The sequence below is a fragment of the Megalobrama amblycephala genome, linkage group LG1, assembly GCF_018812025.1.
Source record: "Megalobrama amblycephala isolate DHTTF-2021 linkage group LG1, ASM1881202v1, whole genome shotgun sequence".
Taxonomy (NCBI): domain Eukaryota; kingdom Metazoa; phylum Chordata; class Actinopteri; order Cypriniformes; family Xenocyprididae; genus Megalobrama; species Megalobrama amblycephala.
Genome location: NC_063044.1, coordinates 54,383,664 through 54,403,047, shown reverse-complemented (window position 1 = coordinate 54,403,047; position 19,384 = coordinate 54,383,664). Strand labels below are relative to the sequence as shown.

The window sequence follows — 19,384 nt, the reverse complement described above, 5'->3', positions numbered from 1 at the left end:
TTTATTCAAAAACCCATAGAGTCTCGTCCTCTTTTGGGTTTAGAGAGGCTGAAAATGGACCTTAATCAACACGTCCTGCTCTGCCTGTCCAGCCCATTCAAACCCCAAATGACATATTGTTGAGTCTGAAGAGGCTCTCCGCATCTATGCGTCCCTTTGAGATGTGAATGTAAAAATAGCAGCGTGTCATTTTCTTCCATTTGATGAACAGCAGTGCCACTCTTTTCTGCCATCACCTCTCTCTCGTTCACTCTTTTATGGCTGGTTGAGGGTCGGAGGGAAGGATGTTCAAGGCTGTGTGTGTGATTGCATGGGATTGAACTCATTCACATCATGTCCATTCAGTCTCATACACTGAAACTCATGCGGTGTGTATATGAGGGAGAATGTCACAAAAACGTCTAGATCACATTCACCCAAAAATTATTTCTTATTTTGAACAGGCTTCCATAGAAATGTACATATTTAAATTGACACTACTACCTTTCAAAGGTTTGGAGTCAGTAAAATTATTCATCTGTAAGGAATTAATTAGAAATGAATAGCAAAGATGCATTAAATTGACCAAGTAAAAACATTTATAATGTTACAAAAGTTTACTATTTCAAATAAGTTCTATTCATCAAAGAATCCTGGGGAAAAAATCATGGTTTCCACAAAAATATGAAGCAGGGTAACAAAATTTTTTAACATTGATAAAATAAAAATTTATCTTCAAAATCAGCATATTTGAGTGATTTCTAGAAAAGACAAGAAATATAATTGGTACCTTGTTTTGTAATTTGTTTTGTTTTTTGTTTATTTATTTATTTTACATACATTTCCCTCAATTCACACTGATATAATGTAAAAAAAATAATGAAATGCTATTTAATTGAATTGTATTAAAAATAAATAAATAAAATAAATATTAGCCATAAAACCATAAAAATAAATATTATTTAAATAAAGTATTTATAAATGGTAGTATTTGTTTTGTTGTTATTTAAATCACCATTGAATATTTTTTTACAGTAATTTTATTCAGAGAATCAACATTGTGAATAACTGGAAATCCCCCTCCAAAAAAACTTTACAGTATGAAAATTTGTGGGAGGAAATGTTATTAATTTTTAAGATCTAAAAAAAGTACGGGTGTAACGATACACAAAACTGACAGTTCAGTACCTAGGTTTTGAAGTCACGGTTCAGTTTGGTTCAGTTCGGTAAATCGGGGAGAAAACTAAACAAAATTTCTTCCTTTTTTTTTTTTTTTTTTTTTAAATCTGTTTTTTTTCTGGGTTCCCCTGGTAAAATTCATATCATGTTATTTGGGGTCACTTCAACCAGTGGACATGATAAACAACCCATGGCAACCAAGTTACAAGTTAAAGTTACAAGTTGAACCCATGGCAATTACAAGTTAATGTAACCCAATTACGTGGGAAAACCTCAGACTTGGCAACAACAGTTAGGCTACAATGATGTATTCGTTGTGTAGATCCAATGGACCAAGGCTGGGTGGGGCAGCAGGAGGCGGGGCATGTTCAGTACACCATGAGAGTATCACGGTTCGTACTGTGGGTGGTGTATCTCGTTTTTTTGGTTCGGTTTGAATATCGTTACTCCCGTATTAAAAGTCATCTTATGGTAAAATATAAATTATTATATCTTTTTCAGTGCACATGACTTGGTTTTTGTGATGTTTTAATTTAATTCTAAGCAAAATCTAATTTCAGTGTCATTCTCTCCCGTAGCGAATGTGGCCGCAGCAGCAGGCGGCTTCATCTACTTCTTTAGCTACCTGCCGTACGTCTTCCTGTGGCCGCGCTATGACCTGCTATCACATGCCCAGAAAGTCTCCGCCTGCCTCATCTCCAATGTGGCCATGGCTATGGGAGCCCAGCTGATCGGCATGTTTGAGGGCAAAGGTCAGGGAGTTGAACTAAACCTGACACTATTGTTGCTCTAACCATGCTGCCATGCATCTCAAGCTGATCCTGTGTTGTCCTCAGGCACGGGCATCCAGTGGAGTAACGTGTTTGATCCGGTAACGGTGGACGATGACTTCTCGCTGGCCCAGGTGATCGGACTGCTGCTGCTAGACGCTGTGCTGTACGCTCTGGTCGCCTGGTACGTGGAAGCGGTGTTTCCGGGAGAGTATGGTGTCCCTCGTCCATGGTACTTCTTCATGCTGGTACGTATTTCCTACATGCACTTTGTCTGTAGCTGTATTTTTGGTCACTGTCTTTGGTTTCCCAAAGAACCTTTCAGTGAACAGTTCTTGAAAGAACCACTTTGTTCTTAGTGTGAAGCACATTTTAATAATCTGAAGAACTATAAAGGAGCAATTTGGGGAAAGACCTGGCAACCAATAGATAGATAGTCAAAAGTGTAGCTATGCTTTCGTTTTGAGTGCATTGATTATTTCCACAATCCACAAACTTCCTCGTGCACATCACATGTGTTGGCGTTCTTGCGAAACTATGGTCAAAACAGGCTTATTTTGGCCTTGTGAACTTGTTGCAGAGATTAGCGGTTCACCCATGAGATCCTGCATGTATGCAACTGGAGTGATTTCCTGACCGATGGGCCCTCAAAAGACAGGAAACATTTGGTCTCGGCAGGAAAACCCTGCTTATGTCATCAAGACGGCCAGGAAGTGCGAAGAACAGTGGCTCAAATTGCGCAGAGCTATTGTATAAGTAGGACACCCACTGCGTCATTGCTTGTGTTTGCAGACTGGCTTATCAACGGGCCGGTAATAAAGACCCTGAAGAAAAGTGAAAGTGATATGAAACAATGGCCTTCTGGGTCACACCTTTGTCTCGGTGGTGTCTGGATGTCTAGCACATTTATACACACATGCATTCATGTAACGCAGTTGCTGTCTGAAAACAGTGTGACCACTGTGTCAAATAGATTTGTGGCGACCTGGTTTTTGAGCTATTCTGTAAATGTTTTCACAGGGCTTACAAGAATTTCTTAAACTTAATTAGTTACTTAATATATGTTTTTAGTTGTGTTTTCTAAGGCAAGCATCTTTATTATCGTTGTTGATCACGTAAGGGATTTGAACTTTGGCACTTTTGAACTCCCACACAGTTCATTCTACAGACATGATAAATGTCACCTTAAATTTTGCAGTTTGTTTGTTTGTCAGTTGGGGTCTATATGACCCCAATTCTCTTTTCCTTGGTTAAAAAAACATGATTCCCTTCATCTCAGTGGCATTTTTTTTTTTTTACTTTTTCTACATTATTTATCTGTATACACACACAAAACCCTTGATTCAGTTGTTCTAAATGTATGTAAACACAAAGATTTTTTTTTTTTTTTGTCAAAAAATAAATAAATCTGCATACATCTGAAAATCTTCACACATAAATGAAGGCCTTGTGCAAGCCTTAAATTTCCAAATGGTTTAATATAAGACAAAAAAATAAGATAAAACAACTAAAAATCAAGATATATCTTCTTTTAGTAATTTTTAATTTTCTTATATCAGGGTTTTCACTGTTTAGGAAAACCTGGATATATGAGGAAGCCTAACTGAATAAATGTTATGACTCCATGGGAATTTTTATACATTTTTCTAGTTATGCAATTTGTATATTTTATTAAGCATAATTTGTAAGGGGAAAAAAAATATTTAAAAAAAAAAATCCTTATCCAGTAACTCACAAACAACTGGAAAAGTCGAAAATTTTGTTTATGGCGGTCCTTGGAGTCTAAAAAGGTTGAGAACCAATTCAATTCACATATACATATATATATATATATATATATATATATATATACACACTACCAGTACAATTTAAAATTATGGTTTTCTATTTTAATATACTTTAAAATGTAATTTATTCCTGTGATCAAAGCTGAATTTTTAGCATCATTACTCCAGTCTTCAGTGTCACATGATCCTTCAGAAATCAATCTAATATGATGATTTATTATCAATGTTGGAAACAGTTGTGTTGCTTAATATTATTTTATATCCTGTGATACTTTTTCAGGATTCTTTGATGAATTAAAAAGTTAAAAAATATCAGAATTTATTTAAAATAGAAATGTTTTGTAACAATATACACTACTGTTCAAAGGTTTGGGGTCAGTATTTTTTTTTTCTTTCTTTTTTTTTGAAAGAAATTAATACTTTTATTCAGCACGGATGTGTTAAATTGATAAAAAATGATGGTAAAGATTTATATTGTTAGAAAAGATTTATATTTTGAAAAAATGCTTTTTAACCTTTTATTCATCAATGAATCCTGAAAAAAGTATCACAGGTTATAAAATAATAAGCAACAAACATTGATAATAACTGAGTATCAAATCATCATATTATAATGATTTCTGAAGGATCATGTGACACTGAAGACTGGAGTAATGATGCTGAAAATTCAGCTTTGATCACAGAAATAAATTTAATTTTAAATTATATTAAAATAGAAAACCATAATTTTAAATTGTAATAATGTTTCACAATATTATTGTTTTTTCTGTATTTATTATGAAATAAATGCAGCCGTAATGAGCATAAGAGACTTTGTTCAAAAACATGAAAAATAGTAATGTTTCCAAACTTGGTAGTGTGTATATATATATATATATATATATATATATATATATATATATATATATATATATATATATATATATATATATATATATATATATATATATATATATATATATATATATATATATATATATATATATATATATATATATATATATATTGAAAACAACAGAGGGCCTAACACAGATCCTTGTGGCACTCCATAATTTATTGACATTATCTTAGATTTTTCCCTGTTTAAATAGACAAAATGGTGACGGTCTAATAGGTACAATCTAAACCACCTTAATGCTTGTCCCTAAATATCAGTGTAATATTGTAGTCAATCTAAGAGTATCTTATGATCTCTAGTGTCAAACGCAGCACTGAGATCAAGTAAAACGAGTACCACTGGTTTAGGGGAATTTTGGGACTTTTAAAGACTAGCTTGGCCTGGCTAGGAGAACATCTTAAACAAAATAAGACCAGCAAACCAGGTTTAAGCATGTTTTTCAGCAGGGCAGAAAATAAAAATAGGTTGCATTTACCGTTGTTCAGTGAATTTTCGCGCAATCCAGTAATTTCAGTAGGAATCCAGGTAATCGGGTATTTCACAAGAGGTCAAGAGATTTTTCCCATGCAGATTTCACCTCGTGTTCACAGTCGGGTAAATTTGCCGCATGAACCAACAGAATTCTTCTTGGTTTGAATGTGATTTCTGTGCTTCATAAATTGTTACTGTATTGACAATAGATAAATGAACATTTTTGCCCGTGAAATTTAGCCAAAATGTCGCTAATATGACCGCACGTTTGGACATATAGAGAAAGAGGTGAGAGAAAAGGGTTATGCGCATAAACTTTCAGTGGCTGTTCATCGTGAAATTTGCTACTAAAAGTAGATGTCTGCGGACTGTAAACTTTTATGAATTTTAAGGTAAAAAAAATATCTTGCATAACTTAAATGGTTGTCTAATATTTCACCTCCTCATCTGCCCTCAGCCCTCGTACTGGTGCAGCAGCCCTCGTGTGGCCTTTCTGAAGGAGAAGGAGGATGATGAGGATGCTGAGAAGGCGACGAAGGGGAATTTATTGAAGAGGAGCCAGCTGGACTGGTCTCGGGGGTCAAGATCAAACATTTGGCTAAGGTATCGGATGCACCGTGTTCTGCATTAATATTATTAGATTCATAGGGGACAGATGGTAGACTCTGTGTGCGTGCAAGGTCAGTGTGACAGAGACATGGACTTCCTCTAGAAACTGTTGGAGAACGTAAACATGTGGATCATTCTGTCACAGGTCTTCAAAGTGGGCAATAAGACCAAGGAGGCGGTGAGGGATTTAACGCTCAACATGTTCGAAAGCCAGATCACTGTCCTGCTGGGTCACAACGGAGCGGGCAAGACCACCACACTATCAATGCTGACAGGTGAGAGTTATGTAAGCAATTTAGTTTTAATGTACTTTAGTGAAGTTTTTAAGCAATTTTGTCAAATTGCTTTAGGAAATGTGATTCTTTTTAGTGAACCAGTTCCTTTGAATGGTTCATTTTATTTTGAACTGGTTCAATAAATGATTCAGTTGAATCAAATCTGTATTGTGTTCTTGGAAAATCCTTTGTACATAATCTGTTTTGTAGTGTAATAAATGTTTACTTAAAAAAAATGCTATTTAGCATTATGTTTATGATTCGGCTAAATAAATTAACATTTAGTTTGAAAATCTGATTGTTTAATGTAAATCTTGTGCAGATAAAACAGCTATTTTTTTTAACTGAATCATATAATGCTAATAATTTAATTACAAGTTACTAACAAAAAGTAGCTAACTAAATTGAAGCTAAATACTTTTTCAAAATAGTAGCTTGACTTTCAATAATTTAAATCATGAGTAGCTTGTAGCTAGTTTGAAAGTAGCTTTACAGCATATAAACTGAGTATAAGTAATTTTAAAAAGATATTGCCCCTTTAAATATTTACTTTTAGCTAGCTTTTTGTTAGCTTGTATAGCTATATAATTTAAAGCTAGACTATGTTAATCTAGCTTAAAAGATTAAAAAGATTAGCTGAAAGTAGCTATACAACACTGCATAAGCTAATTATAGTTATAAATTTTTCAAAGATATTGCCCTATTTAAAAGCTTCACGGGTAAGCTACTCTTTGTTAGCAGCTTATATAGCTATAGGCTATGCTAGCTTAATATTATGATTAGCTTGTAGCTAGTTTGAAAGTAGCTTCTCAGCATATGTATATAAGCTGAAACTTTGAAAGTAATATTTTTAAAACATATTGCCCTCTTAAAAAGCTTCTTTGTTAGCAAGTTGTATAGCTACATGCTAGCTATCTTTTTATTTACCTTGAAATTATTATTAGCTTGTAGCTAGTTTGAAAGTAGCCTCAAAACACTGTATACTAATTATAGTTATTTTTAAAAAGACATAGGCTACCCTCTTTAAAAGCTTCATAGTTTAGCTACTCTGTACTCTTTGATATTAGCTCGTATAGTTACAAAGTCGTCTAGCTTTTAATTTACCTTGTATGAAATGAGCTTGTAGCTTAACAATCTCATTCATATTTAAGACATTTAGCAAATTTTCTTATCCAGAAGGACTTACAAATGTCTTTGGATCCATATATGCAGCTAAATACAACCCCTGATCATCACATACATTCATACTTGCTTAGTCAAGCTAAGTGTTATCTCTTATAGCTAGCATCTACACCATTGATTCTGCTCCTACCTGTAAACAGTGATAACAGAGGTCAGTCAGAGTTGATCGCTAATTTACACCATTCAAATTATCTTTGTCTCTTCATTCCCAGGCCTTTTCCCTCCCAGCAGCGGCCGTGCGTACATTAACGGTTATGACATATGTCAGGATATGGCTCTGATCCGCCGCAGCCTGGGTCTCTGTCCGCAGCATGACGTGCTCTTCGACAACCTCACCGTCCGAGAACACCTGCTCTTCTACACACAGGTAGAGGATGTCTGTAAGATACCTGACTCGTGATTGTCCATATATGTTTTTTTTTTGTTTTGTTCAAGTGTCCTATACGCTCCACGAGTCCTATACAAACCAAACCAAAAACTATAAAACTATTCATTTAAAGATGTTGATGTATATAGAAACAATATATATATTATGTTTATTGCAAAATATGCATACACAAATATTTAAGTGGTTTGAAAGTGTCAGGAGACTGACTCCTTTATGTCATGGTAGTGGGCGGAGCTCTTTTGGAGCGATTTTGCTAGTCGTGATTCTCCGATTGGTGGATTTCTTAACAGAATTGTGGGTAATGTAGTTTTCACCAGGAATTCTGCTGTTAAACATTATTATTTTTAAAAAAAAGCTGATAGTTGGTGGCTTAGACAAAAGCATATACCATCGATTCACCTTATAGTAACGGTTTATAAATTATCGTTATAAAATCAATTTCTATATGGAGAAAATGAATGTGATATTTACGTCTGGAACCAACTGTTGGAGTCTATTCAGCATTGAGATGAATCGTTACATGCCTTGTTTCTTCTCCTCAGCTGAAGGGTTACCCTCGTGAAAAGATCCCTGATGAGGTTGACCGCATCCTTCGGATCCTAAATTTGGAGGATAAGCGTAATGCGCGATCCAAGACACTCTCTGGTGGGATGAAGAGGAAGCTTTCCATCGGCATTGCTTTAATCGGAGACTCAAAGGTCAGACAAAGGAAACTTTGTTTAAACACTTGGTGACTTTTGTCGCATTAGCTATGTGAACACCCAAAAAAATCATGAACATGATTCGGATATGTTAAAGGGTTGAAAAAATAATCACACTTTGCTCCTTCGCAGTCAAAAATGACCTATATAGGAAGTGAATGGGAAGTACGAAAAATACAGAAACTTGGCGAATCTTTTGGTGGTACAAACTACAATTCAGCCACTGTGCAGAAAAAAGTGCACAATATTGAAGGGGTGACTAAAATGTCAAGAAGTGCATAATAAACACACTCACACGCACTCACAAACACAAACAACACACTATTATACACACAAATGAACTGGTGTGGCTGTAACAATATGGTAAAATTGAGCCAAAAGACTCAATAAAGAGGTTAAAATCAGATCAGACCCAGATTAATTAAGCTGTGATAAAGCATACCGGTTCATTTTTGTTACATTTTTATTGAATTTTAATGTTATGTGTAACAAAATGTCCTCCTCTGTATGTTCAGGTTTGCCTGTTGTAAAATGAATGCAAAAACTGTCACTTCAAATCAACATTTCAAACAAAACAAATCTAAACCTTGACAAAAAGTAGTCTTTGAGAATGTCTAAGTATAAATCCAAATCCAAAACTTAATAAACATAAGTATAAATGTCCATAAACCACTAGATAATTTATAAACCACTTTATATAGAACTATACAGGCATCTAGTGGTTACACCATGACATTACACAAGTTTTTCTTTTTTTACTCCCACCAGATGGCACTAATCTACCTTCAAAAAATTGGATTTTAAATGCCTTGTCTCTATTTTAACATGGAATATTATTGAACAAAATATATATCATTAGTTTTCCTGAAAAAAAGTTACATTTCAAGGCTTCGGTCACTTTTGACCACAAAGGAGCCAAGTGTGAACCCTAAATGAAGACGACCAGAGGTTTCCCATCAGTACTTAAAGGTTTTCCATTAAAGTTAGCCACTCAAATGTGAACCCAAACAAAACCCATTGTTTACCTGCAGGTGGTGATGTTGGATGAGCCCACCTCAGGAATGGACCCTTCAGCCCGACGGGCCACCTGGGACCTGCTGCAGGGCGAGAAACATGGCCGCACCATCCTGCTCACCACGCACTTCATGGACGAGGCCGACCTGCTGGGAGATCGTATCGCCATCATGGCAGGCGGGGAGCTCCAGTGCTGTGGCTCGCCGCTCTTCCTCAAGAACAAATACGGTGAGGCCATGGCAAATTTTAAACAGAATAATGTCATTAAAATATTGTTGAGCAGAAATTTTAGTTCTTTTTTGAGGAAAATGATTGATAGACATTTGCTAAGTTCAATATGGTGGTCTTGTAAGTTGTGTTTTCAAGATGGACTATAAATCCAATGAAGGACTTCTATCTAAAGTAAAAGTCTCAGTAAAAAAAAAAAAAAAAAAAGTTTATCTAAACTGTTTCTCTTGTACTTCTCACAGGTGCTGGTTACCACATGGTTATCGTAAAAGATGCATTTTGTAATGTGTCTGAGATCACCCGTCTAGTCCACATGTATGTGCCTGACGCAACTCTAGAGAGCAGTGCAGGCGCTGAACTCTCGTACATACTGCCCAAAGAGAGCACCAGCCGGTAAGACGACAGATATCAGATGTCTGTTGTATTTGCATAGCATACTGTGCACTATTTTTCAAAGTAGTGTTGTTTGCAATGAATTTCAAACACTAGTTTGCTACATTGTCATTACATGACCCCATTAGTTTGCCATCATTGTTTTGCATTTTTAATCAAATTTTGTGTCTGTATGAATGAGTCAAGTACATTGCATTGTGGGCAGAGCTGGATTACTTACAAATGCTGCTTTTCCACTGCGTAGTACTACTCGGTTCGGCTCGGCTCGGCTCACTTTACTTTGAGTTTGCTTTTCCATTGCAGTTAGTACCGCTTAAAAGTGGGTGGGATTATAGACTGATCGTTATAGTTGCGCCACCTCTACTGCCGTGGATGCACTCCTCATCTACCAATGAGTCTGCACCTCTAGTGCACCTCATCACTAACTCTAAAATTGACATAAACCCCACCCCCGAGAACACGCAACAAAGAGGGTGAGGACATGTAGGGCTGCTTTAGAGAAGAGGAAGAGTTGTTGTAGTAGAGTGTTGTTACAATGCCGTCATTTTACGCCGGACTGCTTCACAAACAAGGGTCAATTCAATGTTGGATTTGCACAAAAGATTAACATGACGGCACATGCTGGTCGATGAGTTGAATCAACTCCACAAATTTATCCACTAACCATTCAGAAATGTCCAGTTTCATTCTAAAAGTTGTAACTTCTTCCTGAGTCTCTCCATCAGTGTCGACTCCGGTTTGAACAATGTAAGGCTGAACACCGTTACTGACAAACGTCATTTTGGCTGCGTGAGATTCTCCAGCTTTGTTGTTTTTGAGCATCCAAAGCATGAGCTGTTAAAGCTCCGCCCTCATCTGGAAAGGGGGCCGGGTACAGCAGCTCATTTGCATTTAAAGGGACATGCACAAAAACGGCGTGTTTTTGCTCACACCCAAATAGAGGCAAATTTGACAAGCTATAATATATGATCTGTGGGGTATTTTGAGCTGAAACTTCACAGACACATTCTGGGGACACCAGAGACTTATATCACATCTTGTGAAAGAGGCATTTAATGAATTATGAATAATTTACTGTCATTGTAGGAATAACATGTAATCATGTAATCAATAAAAAAAGCAACAGTAGTCTGATTATGAGTATTTTAAAATGTTATATAATCTAATTACAAGTCCTTTTTGGAATCTGATTATGTAATCCAGATTACATGTAATCAGTTACTTTCATCTTTGATTGTGGGATATGATATATTTCATGCGATGTGCTCTGGTTGTGTACTACACATTTTGGCCAAAGTAGTAGGTCATCGATGCAAATAGAAGTTTGCATACCTTGAACTGTAAAAATAGCAAAAGCAGTATGTTAGTATGCTGTTGCAAATGCACTGTTGTTTGAATCCTGCTGATTTTATATAACTTCTGATTTTAAGAGTTTGAGTTATTTAACAGGAATACAAACATCAAGGCCATCATCATCATTGCCTTTAATCAATAACCTTGATTGCACAAACTCAGCTGGTACTTATAAGAAACAATGAATTATGAATAAAGTAATTTGATGTATACAGATGTATGACGTGTATGAGGCTTCAGTCTCGGGTCTGATTCTTTTGAGCTGCCGTAGCAACGGATGGACTAAATTTACCCACTGAGCTGTTTTTTAGTGAAGGTCTTGAAACAGCAGTCTTTTCTGTTCATCAGACACACGTCTTTCTCCTCAGAGACCCTCTAAACCACCTTCAATAAGAGAAAAACATCCTAAAAGCACTTTGTGAAAAAGAAATGGCTCACCCCAAAAGGAAAATTATACAGTTTTCAATTATCCTCAATGTTCCTGAACGTACAAAATATATTTTTTTCATTGAACCAGGGTTATTATCGTGTATAAAACCTGAAACCATAAGAAAAAAAAAAAATTATTGCTTAAATTAAAATAAATTTCAGCTAGTTGCCAAGGCGATATTTCTCATTTTCATTTAGTTTTTAAGTACTAAAATAATTAAATCTTAAAAATGACAAAAACACTAAAAATTAAAATAAAATCTAAATAACAAAAAGTATAATAACATCTCAATTATACTAAAATAATAATATAATAAAATAAATTAATACAGAATTTGGATGATAACCAGCAGCTTCAAGCTCCAAATATAGTCTGTAGATATGTGAACAGTAATTGAGCTCATTAAAGTAACTTCATGAATTTCATTATCTATTTTTGTGGTACAGGTTTTGAGTGACATGACAATGATACATTTGCATTTTTGTTGAACTAAAAAAAATGAATGGATATGGATGGATTTCACTGAAGTTATTTCAGTAGCACTTTAGTATGGGGAACGGTTCTCACTTTTAACTAGTTGCTTATTAGCGTGCATATTGGCTGTTTATTAGCGCTTAATTAATGCCTTACTCTGCATAACCATATTCTACATCCCTAAATCCTACCCCATACCTAAACTCTAACCACAAGAACTACCTTACTAACCATTACTAAGTAGTAAATTAAGAGTTTGTTGAGGCAAAAGTCATAGTTAATAGTGAATGTGTGTTCCCCATATTGAAGTGTTACAGTTATTCTTTCCACGCTCAGCAGTTATTGATTGTCATGTTTGCACTGCGCTCTCAGATCTGGTGTTTCTCCGCAGGTTTGAGCTGCTGTTCGCTGAGCTGGAGATGAATCGAGACGAGCTGGGCATCGCCAGCTATGGGGCGTCCGTTACCACCATGGAGGAGGTTTTTCTCAGGTATTTGACCACAAGACTCCCACAGATAATAAAGAATCTCTATCATGATTTTTGTACACTAGAATGGCTAATAAAATGGTTAATAGAATGGTTGATAAAATCTCTGCAGCAAAAACTTGAATGCTCATATTTTATTCATTAAAGTTTTTGAGGTTTAACAGACATCATGTTGCACTTACAGTGTGTACAAAATGGTCTGTTTCATTTCATATTCTTTACTGTTTTTCCTCACTGAATTAATGGTTTGTGAGAAACTGATTTTCTCTCCCACGCTTGAATATTTTTTTCCCTAGCTGCTCTTTATTTTAGTATTATTTATGTACTTTTATAAAATGGTTAGATCCAGTCCTTGATTCTGATTGATCAATAGCTGTGTTTTATTCACTATTATGACCGCTTCACCTAACATATGTTTGTTCTCACTGATACTGTTCATTGAAGCTTGTATTACCTGCATCTATATAGCATTTTCCTTCAGGTCAGTTGTTTGTTCATAATAAAAAGCTGTTTGAATGTCCACAGCGATATCTTGTCCTTTTAACAGTTAAGGGGATTTCCCATGCCCAGACACCAGGGTTGCCAGGTTTTCACAACAAAACCCACCCAATTGTTACTCAAAATTAGCCTAAAAGTAGCCCAATCACGTTTCAGGGAGGATTCCCCCAATAAAAATCACCTTCCAGGGGGTAAAATCCGTTTTTTGGTAAAAAATTCGCATTCGGGGGCTAAATATCATGTTATTTGGGGTTGCTTCAACCCACTGACATGAAAAACAACCCAGGGAAACCATGTTAAAGTAGCCCAATTCCGCGTGAAAACCATGGACTTGGCAACACTGCTTTACACTGACAGCGCTAGTGTTCACAACAGTTTCAGTCCTTTCAAAATAAAAGTCTTCTCTACTGACTGACTCACTCAAACACAGTCTTTGCCACTATCTAGTGGTGTAATAATGTAACTGACTTTTCCTAGGCTGTTTTTAGTTAATCTCCATGAGATGACACATTCTGTTGCCGTTCACGGTCAGGGACTATTTTTTCCAGCGGAAAGAAGGCTTTTAGTGTTTTACTTTACTTTATGAAAGTTGCATCAATATCCCTTAGCTGTTATAAATTCACTGTAAACCACGGTTTCTTGGGGCTTATTGTTTTATAATTTTATTTATTAATATTTTGAATTAATTTATATAATTCTATATTTTCTTAATTTGTTTTGTATTGAATTTTTAGTTTAATTTTTAGTAATTTTATTATGCGCTTTTTGTACTTTTTTGTTTATTTTTAAATATTTTTATATAGCTTTAATTAAATGTATTTGAATTTCAGTTTTAGTCATTTTAGTACTTCAACAAACTTATTTATTGCAAATAGTTGTTCAGACAACATTTCAAATTGTTCAATAATATTTATATTTGATTTCAGCTTGATCAAAAACGATTATTAACAGTTTTAGTTTTAATTAACAATAACAACAGTCCCGCTTCATTTATTTGCTTTACTTTCATATATTGTCTTATAATAATCTACATGAGCATGTTTGCTGAGATGTAAACATGAAATGGATGTGGAAGAAAATGAATTGTTTAAATAACTATTTTGTAAACCGTATGTTCCCTGATTTTAACACTGACCGTCCACTCTGAAATCAAAATGAGAAAGGATCTCCGTGAACACATTAGCAACTTAAAAGAATCGCTGAATTATACATATGAACTGATTCATTTAAAAGAATTGATTTGCAGGACTTCTTAACCACTCTAAATTATAGACCTCTGAAAACACACCCTACTCTGGTGTGGTCTCTAGTGTGTCGTTCAGAGAAGATTTTTTTTTCACCCAATTCTCCTTGACGTTTGTTCATCCTGAAAACATTTTTCATGATGATTTTGAAGAGCTTAAATGCAGTCCTCAATCTTCTGTCCTACTTCAAACAGCCATTAGCTGAAGGAAACGGTTTGGAGTGACAGGTTACGATGACATCAATGCTTTCTCTCCTTCAGCATCACTTCTCTGAGCCCTTCTGCATTTTATATAACCACTGTTGTGTAGGCACATACAATGGATGGCCAGCTGCGTCCCACTAAAAGCCACTTTCATGCAGATCCTTGTGTTTGTTTCATCTTTTTATATAACCGTGTGTGTTTGCGTGTGCTCAAACTTTCAGGGTCGGGAAGCTTGTGGACTCCAGTTTGGATATTCAGGCCATCCAGCTTCCGGCTCTGCAGTACCAGCATGAACGGCGGTCCAATGACTGGACCATGGACGACTCCAGCAGCATCAGCGGCATGACCGACGTGACGGATTTCACTGACAGCGGAACTATGATCTCAGAGGACTGCTCGAACATCAAACTCAACACCGGGGTCAGTGTTTTTAGTGCTTCTCATTGAAAACTAACACCGTGTCTACACCGGACGCGAGCGGTTCTCTCTTGAAAGGATTTATTGTTTTATTTTTTTGCATGTTTTTATCCTTAGGCCAGACTCTATATGCAGCAGTTTTACGCTATGTTCCTGAAGAGGGCGCTCTACAGCTGGCGCAACTGGAAAGTGATGGTGGCTCAGTTTCTGGTGCCGCTCATTTTCACCGTGGTGGCTCTGGTGGTGGCCCGCACCATGCCTGGCAGCCATAACTCCCCCCAGCTCCGTCTGGCATTAAAGCAGTACGGCCCTACCCAGGTACCCGTGGCCTTAGATGCCAACGCTGGGCCGTTGGCTGCAGCTCTGGCTGAGATCTATGCCGCACAGCTGCCTTCCCAAAAAGCCATGCCTGCCACTAATATAACAGGTAACACTGATCTTAATATGCTAGTGTGATGTAGTGTTGTCAAAAGTACAGACTTCGATATCAAGTCGATACTGAAATTTTTAAAATGTGACGCTTTGAGTGCTGTTGAGCGGATTCGTAAACATTGTGTTCATGCGATCGATCGTCAGATTGTATGTCTGTGATTGGCTACAAAGATCAACGCACAGGCGTTGAATTTCAGCCGTCCGGTCAACCGTTATTAAATGCTTCCGTGTATCTGTGTAAGCGCTCGGTGAAGAGCGCAATAGAGTGCCCCAGGGATGACGCATTTTTGTAAGCCAACCCGGAAGTTAGCGGCGCGCGGGTTCCCTCGACTGAAAGCCTATTCATTTTCCCCAAAGACTTTTGGAAAATCGCAGAAAATAAGCTCTGTGTTTAACAAAGGGTTATGACACTTACACTTTTTGTCTATAAAGATAATCTTTACAAGTTAACACAACATTTATAGATTTTGAAGCCTAAATAAAGTCGTCAGATATAAAAGGCTAACAGTAGGCTATAAACGGACTACAGCACACCATGGTCGCGGATCAACGTCGTCACCACCAAGCTTCCTCAAACTTTATTTAGAAAACAACTCTATTTAAAAACATGCTCACTGATTATGATCTGTGCTGTGTATGAATACTTATCCACTTTTTCATGAGAAATGCTGTCCAAATGTCCTGTTTGTCATGATGACGTCTAAAGTCCCCGCCAAAGGAAGTAGTCCCTTTTAGCAATTTGTTAGCAACCGCCGATTTTAAGACACAGTAAAAGTTTAAAAATTCACAAGCGGGTTATAACTGGTGTGTTTTATGTCATAGATCAAAACGTGAAAGTATTTAGAGGCTTTGTTAACCACAGACCTTATTTCAGGCGATTTAGCAAAAACCCATTCAAAAAACCCATAGACTTTACGGCGTTGGAACCGGAAGTCATAAAATGCTAACTCGCTTCCGGGTTTTGCCTACAAAAACGCGTCATCCCTGGGGCACTCTATTGATGTCTATTTATTACAACATGTTTTTGAAGCATTGATCATTGCAGCCAATCACTGACATATCTGATGAGCCTGTGAAAACAATGGCTAATCAGAGACCTATCTGTTGAGCTTGTGAACACCATGGCCAATCGGAGGTGTTTACGAATCACCTCAACAGTCACATTTTTAAAATTTCACTACCGACTTGTTCTTTTGACAACACTAGTGTGATGCGCGGTAGCTGCCTCTACAACATCCAATTGTTTCTGTTCAGATTTGTCAGAGTACGTACTATATAATGCCAAGAGGGAGGGCGGAGCTTTCAACGAGCACTGTGTGGTGGGCGCGGCTTTCAAAGGCAGATCCAGGAGGTACGCTGAGGTCATCGGTTACTTCAACAACCAGGGCTATCACACCCCTGCTACGGCGCTCATGCTGGTTGACAACGCTCTCTACAAGCTACTGGCAGGACCCAACGCCTCCATCCGCACTGGAAATTACCCCATGCCCCGCAACATGTCCGAGGCAGCGCAAAGCCAGCTTTCTGAGTACGTATCAGCTTTTGGAATATGCAAAGTAGGGCCCTATGGAATCCATTTCATGTTTTTACTAAATTCCAATTTATCTTTTCCCAAATACTGTTTACATTTTCGTTTGATTCCATTTTAATTATTTTCCATTCTATTATTGTTTCAGAAATTCTCTGTTTAAATTTTCCTGGATTTTGTGTTTTATGATTTATTATGAGTTAAATTAAAACATGAATGAAAAATTGTGTGATATTCCTTAAGTTAGGTTTTAAGAAACTGTACTAATGTTATTGTTTCTTTAAGAAGTATGTGTAGTAGTGTTGTCAAAAGTACCAACTTCGATACCAAATTTTAAAAATGTGATGCTTTGAGCGCTGTTGAGCAGATTCATAAACACCTCTGATTGGCCATTGTGTTCATGCACTTAACATATATGTCTGTGATTGGCTGCAATGATCAACGCATTGAAAGCACATGGAAATGTTTGAATTTTAAAACATTTTGAAAGCGGGAGTAAATATCACACAATTTTTCGGACCGGTCCACTGATAGACGCCTGCTTTCAAATGCTCCCGTGTGCATCTATAAGCACTCAGTGAAGAGCGTCATTGATGACTATTTACAACATGTTTTTGAAGTGTTGATCATTGTTGCCAATCACAGACATATCTGTTGAGTGTATGAACACAAAGGCCAATCAGAGGTGTTTACGAATCCGCTCAACAGCCCTCAAAGCGTCACATTTTTAACATTTCAGTACTAACTTGGTATCGAAGTCGATAATTTTGACAACACTAATGTGTAGTAGACAAATATGTAGAAACGCGTGACATAACATGCAGACTTCATATTTAAATAGCAGTCTTTTTGCAGTTTAATATTAACATACATTTAAAAAAAGTTAATCTGGGACATTTAGCTGTTTAGTAGTTTCATCAATCCTCCATTTTTGTCTCTACAGGGGTCAGACAGGCTTTGCCATCGCCATAAACCTCATGTACGGCATGGCGTCATTAGCCAGCACCTTTTCCCTGCTCCACGTCTCTGAGCGGTCGGTGAAGTCCAAGCACTTGCAGCAGGTCAGCGGGGTCTACCTCTCCAACTTCTGGTTCTCCGCCCTGCTGTGGGACCTCATCAACTTCCTGTTACCCTGCCTGTTAATGCTGGTCAGTATGAACGTACTGTCTAGGAATATTAAAAGTGTTATTTCTAGACCTTGAAAAGTCATCGAAAAGTAATGCAATCTTAAAAATCATGTGCTTTTAAATTATTTACCTTACAAATTATCCTGACAAATGACTAGACTTCATGTAAATTCATTGTTTAAAAGACCTTGAATATTATTCAGTTGTTAAAATTGTAATTTTAAAATTTCTATTATAAATATAATTTATTATGTAAACCTTGTATAATATACAATAAATTCAAAGAAATATAATAAAACCCTATAATCACAAATGACTAGAAAGCTATACATTCATTTATAGTAAAAAGTGTAAAACCTGAAGAACAAATTACGTAATTTTAAGAACTCATTGAAATCGGCATTGAAATCGAGCCTGTGAGGGACAAAAGTAAAGTCTGTGGAAGAATGTTCAAGAATTGTTAACAGAACGGAACATCATTCTTTTCTGGGATTGAATTGGAACAGGTTGTCAATTATGCCGTCTGCTCTGACTGAATGTCTGTGTTCAACTAAGCTCAACATGCTTGACATGTTTTTTTTTTTTTCTTTCTCAGGTGGTCTTCCGAGTGTTTTCAGTAAAAGCGTTCGTGGCCGAAAACCACCTGGTGGATGTTCTGCTGTTGCTGCTTCTGTATGGCTGGGCGGTGATTCCCCTTATGTACCTGCTCAGCTTCCTGTTCTGCACGGCAGCCACAGCCTACACACGCCTCACCATCTTCAACATCATCAGCGGCACCGCAACCTTCCTCGCGGTCACCATCATGACCATACCTGGTAAGAAACGCCTGTCCACACTTGTACGCTCAGAATGCTTTTCATTTCTTGCGAAAACTTGTATTCACACATCTCGTGTTCTTGTGTTCCAGAGCTGAATCTGCAAGACCTCTCCTGTATCCTGGATAAAGTATTCCTGATCTTCCCGAATTACTGCCTGGGCATGTCCTTCAGTGAGTTCTACCAGAACTACGAGATTATCACCTTCTGCACCTCCAGCATTTTTGCTGAGTACATCTGCAAGTACTACAGTGAGTCATCGGTTCTGTTTCTGTTGTACCATGTAGCCCTGTCCACAGTGAATTGTCCAAAATCCCGCTTCAGGAAGCTGCAGATTGAACATCTAATATGTTCTGATTAGCTTTGATTGTGCTGTATCATGCTGAAGTTTCTTGTGAAAAAAATTGAATATGATGGATGATTAGATATGATACATGGATGGCTAGATATAAAGAATGGATATATGGTTAGATATAATGGATGTACGGTTATATATGATGAA

General features: G+C 36.8%; 1 protein-coding gene across 1 annotated transcript in view; it reads left to right on the top strand.

The window, feature by feature from the left end:
- The window catches only part of abca3b (ATP-binding cassette, sub-family A (ABC1), member 3b), a 53,181-nt gene that overhangs the window by 22,941 nt on the left and 10,856 nt on the right, over positions 1-19,384 (top strand). The window contains 16 exon segments of the mRNA XM_048201790.1: positions 1,737-1,910; positions 1,995-2,176; positions 5,542-5,620; positions 5,623-5,687; positions 5,839-5,968; positions 7,363-7,517; positions 8,081-8,236; positions 9,271-9,481; positions 9,724-9,874; positions 12,523-12,621; positions 14,785-14,983; positions 15,098-15,407; positions 16,667-16,940; positions 17,884-18,088; positions 18,663-18,882; positions 18,975-19,133. Coding sequence (XP_048057747.1) covers positions 1,737-1,910; positions 1,995-2,176; positions 5,542-5,620; positions 5,623-5,687; positions 5,839-5,968; positions 7,363-7,517; positions 8,081-8,236; positions 9,271-9,481; positions 9,724-9,874; positions 12,523-12,621; positions 14,785-14,983; positions 15,098-15,407; positions 16,667-16,940; positions 17,884-18,088; positions 18,663-18,882; positions 18,975-19,133 — 2,769 coding nt within the window.